The sequence below is a fragment of the Pagrus pagrus genome, assembly GCF_965226575.1.
Source record: "Pagrus pagrus genome assembly, chromosome: 10".
Taxonomy (NCBI): Eukaryota; Metazoa; Chordata; class Actinopteri; order Spariformes; family Sparidae; genus Pagrus; species Pagrus pagrus.
The window spans coordinates 17166407-17172905 of NC_140194.1; the positions used below are offsets into that span (position 1 = coordinate 17166407).

Genomic DNA, 6499 nt, shown 5'->3' on the forward strand with positions numbered 1-6499 from the left:
TCCATCCCACCCTTAATTTGTCTGAATTAGGGGGTAAACACCAGCTTGATGGTTTGGTGTTTAACCGGGATCTAGCTAATTTGGTGGTATGTCAACTAATGTATGAAGAAATTAAATTTAGTCATAGCGACTTGATTATTTATTAATAGTGTGTAACAGGAATTCATGATACATCATGTTTTTATGAGTCAATGCAATAGGCATTACTATGCTCATATAAAAAGCTCTAGTGTTATCTGTTTAGACCACGATAAATGTGTTTATTTCAGGAGATTGCCCTGAGTGTTCTCCTTTTCACTATTACCATTCAGTGATTCATTTTAGGATTCTACTCATTTCTTTCCCGCAACAGTTGAATAAACAGTGGAAGGAACAAACACTGTGCTTGTGATGTCATACATTTTATTGAAGGAATGAACAATTGAGACATGAAATGAAAGTGGCATGAAAATGATTAGGCACAAAAACGGTATAATTATTTGAAATGTGAAAATGCAAATTTCCTTTTCTTTCTGTCTGTGTCATGTCTCAACTTGATGTGGAGAAAACATGTTGACACTAGCAGGTCTGAGGTGTCAAATGATACATTTTTTATTAAGTGTAATCGGATGCTATTATATGCTTTCCATGTCCGTATACAGACAGGAGCACCTCTTTCTGGAGTTCTCTGTCCTGATTGGATAAAGCAGGCAGGGATACCAGGACATTTTTTTCTCCTGCGTAACTGACTAAACACTCTGTAACAGTTATTACTGTTGGAATATAGAGCTATTTAACACTTATTTTAATAAGAAAATAAAACTAACAGCAGCTTTAATAAATCCTGAAATGTTAACAGAAAGGAAGTTTGAGCTACGACAAACAGACAGACAGCCGCTCCTGCATTAAAACTTTACCTTTTTTTGAAGCAGTTCGAGCAATGCTGCGCATTGTATAATTTGAGGAAGAAAATATGACATGAAAAGGGAAATAACGGCTTTGCAATCTTTAGAAAATGTCTATGTCGTTTATATGTTGAATCTCATCTAATTGACTCATAAATTGCAGATACATTCCAGGTTCATACTGTTACTGCTATTCCCAGTGGTTTGTGCTCAGCTGCTGGGAGACATACTGGCAGAAACACACCCCTCCCTCCAGGTGACCAGTGGAGCTTGGCTGGGGAAAGGGAAAGTGTCTTTTAGCAAGGCAGCAGGCGTAACCTGATGAGAAGAAGATCAGAGCTCTTTCAAACATTTCTTCAGCAACGTCCTGCTCAGAAAATGTTTCTGCAAACTCGTGTTTGCAAACATCCAGAGAAACATACACCAGGTAGATTTTTGAATTGGACTGACAGCCCATTAACACCTTCTCCTCAGAGAGGAGTTTGTTTGCCTGGCCTATAGCTTTCTGCATCTCCCTCACTATGTACTTCTCATCGTCATTTTTCCAGAGACCAATATGAATAAGTAACCCCACTGGAACACAAAACAGACTACAGATAATGGACACAAATAATCCAGTAGACATATCCTTTGGGATTGAATATTTACCATGGACCATACCTGTCATATATAAAGAAAATGCTAACAAAATTAAAACAATTATTACACCAATAATGTAGATCAGGACTCTAACCCACATTGGGCGCAGCCACGCTTTATTTTGAGAGACACTGTTGATCATCCTCACAGCCTCTCTGTACTTCTCGTGGTCCTCAATGATCAGGCGCAGTTGGTCGGGCACCTCTATGTCACTGAACTGACCCGAATCCCATTTACAGAGTCGCTCCTCATTGACAGCAGTCAAAGACTGCAGGGCCTTCCCGCTGTAGATAGAGGGAGGCTGGAAGGGCACCACAGTGGACCCTTGAAGCTGCTTGTTGGAGGTGCAGAGCACCTTGAGCAGCTTATTCATAAAGTCGGGGTCGTTGGCCTCCAGGTAGGTGAGGTGGCAGAGGTGGAGTGGAACAGAGACTCCTGGCTCCAGCAGCACTGGGACGATGGGCTTCCTCTCCAGGCAGTCTCTGAACAAAGACATGTTGGCCTCCAGGAGACACCAGCGACTCCTCACAAACTCTGGGCTGAGAACCAGCAGGACCTTCTGGCTCTCCTGGATGCAGTCGGACATGTTTTCCAACACGGTGCGGCCCGGAGTGAAGTCACGCTCATGGTAGCACACCTGCAGGCCGCAGGACTCCAGCTGGTTGATGAGGGAGTGGGTCCACTGGTAGTCGGTGCTGCTGTAGCTAATGAAGACATGGTAACACTCACCATCCCTCAGTGTGGGAGGAACATAAACAGAGGGAGACAGTGGGACATCAGGCTGTGACTGAATGTCTGAAGTCTCAGGGAAGTTCATTGGCTCCATTATCTCTGAAAAAAGGAAAGACAGACGAAAATATAACCTAGAAATGTAGATATAGTAAGTATAGTAGTAGTAATATCTTTTCCAAAGATTTCATGCAGCCATTTTTTTTTATGGCGCTGCTGCTCGGCATAACTCATTCACTTCAAGTCATTAGAGTTTCCCTTTAATTAATTCATTGCTGTTTTCAGAACTCTGTTTTTAAGAGAGCAGAATGTATATGCATTAACATTTACAGCAAGAAATACTCAATGACCTAACCTTAATTCAGACGGAGGAAAAAGTTTTTTGCTCATTTCATGTCAACACTGGTGAGAGGCTTTTATGGGTTTCTTAATCACTCAAAAGATTACCAGCTCACAAAAATGTGTTTTTTAACTGAAGCTTATCATCAAGTAAACCAACATTTTGAAAATGTTCCATTACTCACAGGTGGTTTATTCTCAGTCTCATGAAAAGTCCAATACTTACATGTAAATCCACAGTGAAAACAAAACTATTTCTGTCCTCTCCTCTGAGCCTCAGGTGTATATGTATGTCTTGTTCATTTCCTGCATTCACAGAACAAACAGTCAATTTCTAAACTTCTTAAAGTCATCCTGATACTCCCACATATAATACAGAACAAAGAATTGTCAACAAGTTTACTTGTGTGGCAAACACAAGTTCAAACCACTTAGTGCTGCTCTTAATACACAGTAAGCATTTGTGCATAAACAAGTATAGTTGTAATCAAATACACTCAAGTACAAAGTTATAAAGTTGTAAAGATGCTTTAAGTGTGCACATAACAGAGAAACATGTTAATCAGTGAAGTAAATTCATTGAGGAAGTTCTACATGTTAGCTTTCATTCCTCTATTGATTTTGCTAAATAAACATCAACAACAGTGTCCTGCTGCTCTTATTAAGAATGACAGCTACAATCACACACAAAGTAGAACAGACAGTACACAGAAATGTACATTCATACCTGCTCATGACACAATCAATTCAAACAAACAAAGGAGAGAGATCACATCGTGTGAGTGAACAAGAACTGAAACTTAACTCAGGAAAAAGGGAAAGACGGTCACTCTTCTGCTCTCAGGTTTGTTAAAGAGACATCCTTCCTTCTGACATCTGGGCTTCTAACATGAAGCAACTGTGCCTTTAATAGCTCTCTGTGACTCATGTTAGGACAGATGTTGCGTGTTGTCCAGCTGAGTTTTCTTCAAACAAGACTGTAGAGTGATTGCTTGAGAGTAGGTCATGTTTTAAAAGCTACAAAGTATGTGCTCTTCTGAGACTGATAATGCACCTTAAATATATTGGGCATATAACAGATTTTGTTCAACTGCAGGGAGACGTATGGACAGAAAAACACTCCTCCCTCTGGGTGACCAGTGGAGCTCGGCTGGAGACACTATTGGACTAAAAGGAAGGGGAAGGGCTGGGTGGTGGCAGGAGGGGATTGGACCCCACCTGGTGACCGCATGTTCGATAAAACCTGACAAAAAGTGCCCTCTTGGATGCCCTTCCAGTGAAATAGTTAATAGTTCTCCATGTATTTGATTACAGAGGTGCAGTAGTTATCATCACATAATGAAACATGTTTAATATTAAAAAGGGTTTGTAACTATTTCACTATAAATGTATGATGACTTTCTGCACGTTGGTGCTCCACTGCATACAGCTGGCCCCTTTTATTTTACTTTCCCCTGCCCCTCAAACATCCTGAGTCCACCTGGAGAAGGATAATTGTCTTGAGTCTTAATCTTGTATTATCTGCTCTAGACCACAACGATGTTTTAATATTCGTGAGATTGCTCTTTATTAATCTCAAATTCAGTTTGAGATGATTTTTTCTCCAATGACAGTTAAATAAATGGCAAAAGGAAGTGAACACTGTGCTTGTCATGTCATATGTTTTATTGAAGTAATTAACAATTCAAATGGAATCAAAATGATCAGACACAAAAACACAAGTAGAAAAGTGTTTGTTAAAGCTAGGTTCATACTGTTACTGCTATTCCCAGTGGTTTGTGCTCAGCTTCTGGGAGACATACTGGCAGAAACACACCCCTCCCTCCAGGTGACCAGTGGAGCTTGGCTGGGGAAAGGGAAAGTGTCTTTTACCAAGGCAGCAGGCGTAACCTGGTGAGAAGAAGATCAGAGCTCTTTCAAACATTTCTTCAGCAACGTCCTGCTCAGAAAATGTTTGTGCGAACTCATGTTTGCAACCGTCCAGAGAAACATACACCAGGTGGATTTTTTTGTTTGACTGACAGCCCATTAACACCTTCTCCTCAGAGAGGAGTTTGTTTGCCTGGCCTATAGCTTTCTGCATCTCCCTCACTATGTACTTCTCATCATCCCTTTTCCAGAGACAAAGATGAATAAGCAATGCCACTGGAATACAGGAGAGACTACAAATGGCAACCACACGTATTGCAAAAGGGATTTCTGTACTAACTTTGCTGAATAGAGGACCAATGAGAATAAATGCCAGAAATGCAACCCCTTGTGAAATACCTCCAACAAAGAGTCCACCAATAAAGTAGATCAGGGCTCTAACCCAGAGTGGGCGCAGCCACGCTTTATTTTGAGAGACACTGTTGATCATCCTCACAGCCTCTCTGTACTTCTCGTGGTCCTCAATGATCAGGCGCAGTTGGTCGGGCACCTCCATGTCACTGAACTGACCTGAATCCCATTTACAGAGTTCCTCATCATTGACAGCAGTCAAAGGCTGCAGGGCCTTCCCGTTGTAGATAGAGGGAGGCTGGAAGGGCACCACAGTGGACCCTTGAAGCTGCTTGTTGGGGGTGCAGAGCACCTTGAGCAGCTTATTCATAAAGTCAGGGTCGTTGGCCTCCAGGTAGGTGAGGTGGCAGAGGTGGAGTGGAACAGAGACTCCTGGCTCCAGCAGCACTGGGACAATGGGCTTCCTCTCCAGGCAGTCTCTGAACAAAGACATGTTGGCCTCCAGGAGACACCAGCGACTCCTCACAAACTCTGGGCTGAGAACCAGCAGGACCTTCTGGCTCTCCTGGATGCAGTCGGACATGTTTTCCAACACGGTGCGGCCCGGAGTAAAGTCACGCTCATGGTAGCACACCTGCAGGCCGCAGGACTCCAGCTGGTTGATGAGGGAGTGGGTCCACTGGTAGTCGGTGCTGCTGTAGCTAATGAAGACATGGTAACACTCACCATCCATCAGTGTGGAAGGAACATAAACAGAGGGAGACAGTGGGACATCAGGCTGTGACTGAATGTCTGCAGTCTCAAGGAAGTTCATTGGCTCCATTTTCTCTGAAAAACTAAAGGGAAAGAGAAAATATAATTTCTAAATATAGGCATCTTTTTCAGAGAGTTCATTTAGCAATATGTGGGTGAAGATCTTCAGTCATCCAGGTAGAGTTGTATCTAAGAGCTATGCGGAGGGAACTGGACTTACTTGAGTCCCCTTCAAGAAAATCAAGGTCCAGTTGTCTCCGTGTAGCACTTAGATATTTCATGTGGACATGTTTTTTAAGGTTAGTATTGCTCAAAGAGTTTTTAATCAAAAAGATTAAAAACACACTTGACACACACGTCATCTAAGTGAGAAGTGATCACGCTGCTACTCACTAAAGTCGCTTCAAGTAAAAAGTCATTGTAGCTGCTGTTAAATGAATTTAGTGTTTATTTCTCATTTTAGAGTGTGATGTGAGCAGAATGTATACCAGACAGACAACATTTAAGAACACTCAAATGACACTCTAAAAGGAGGAAAACACATTTAGGTTATTTTATGTTGACACCTCTGATCTCAGCATGTTTCTTTGAAAAGTCGATTACACAATATTTAAATGACTTAAAGATTATCAGCGTCCAATAGTTCTATGTAAATCCACAGTGTCAACAAAATTAATTTATTCCTTTATTCTGACCTTCAGTATAACATTTATAACTTGTTCAGTTCCTGCCTTCACATTACTAATAAGTAATATTTTTATGTTCTTATCTGTTTTAAAATATGTCAATTTCAAAACATATACGAACTCCCTCTTTCACATGCAGAGCCCGGTTATCAGAATAAAATGTTGTCAGTTAACATTTCTGCATACATCTGTGATAGGCTACGTACCATATTGACATTTCCACAACGCACGACATATTTCATTGACATT

The 6499-nt window shown here is 41.4% G+C and overlaps 1 protein-coding gene across 2 annotated transcripts; it reads right to left on the reverse strand.

Annotated features, from left to right (window-relative positions):
* Positions 1 to 429: 429 nt before the first annotated feature.
* LOC311263720 (uncharacterized protein) lies at positions 430 to 3530 on the reverse strand. Of its 2 annotated transcripts, none has more exons than XM_084363990.1 (2): positions 3319 to 3530; positions 430 to 2354 (listed from the first exon to the last, which is right to left on the reverse strand). In XM_084363990.1, the coding sequence occupies exon 2, from the start codon at positions 2347 to 2349 to the stop codon at positions 1075 to 1077; it is 1275 nt and encodes a 424-aa protein (XP_084220116.1). In that variant the 5' UTR covers positions 2350 to 2354; positions 3319 to 3530; the 3' UTR covers positions 430 to 1074. The 2 variants fall into 2 exon arrangements, with proteins under 2 accessions (XP_084220116.1, XP_084220117.1); XM_084363991.1 differs by lacking the exon at positions 3319 to 3530 and adding an exon at positions 2818 to 3120.
* Positions 3531 to 6499: the final 2969 nt, after the last annotated feature.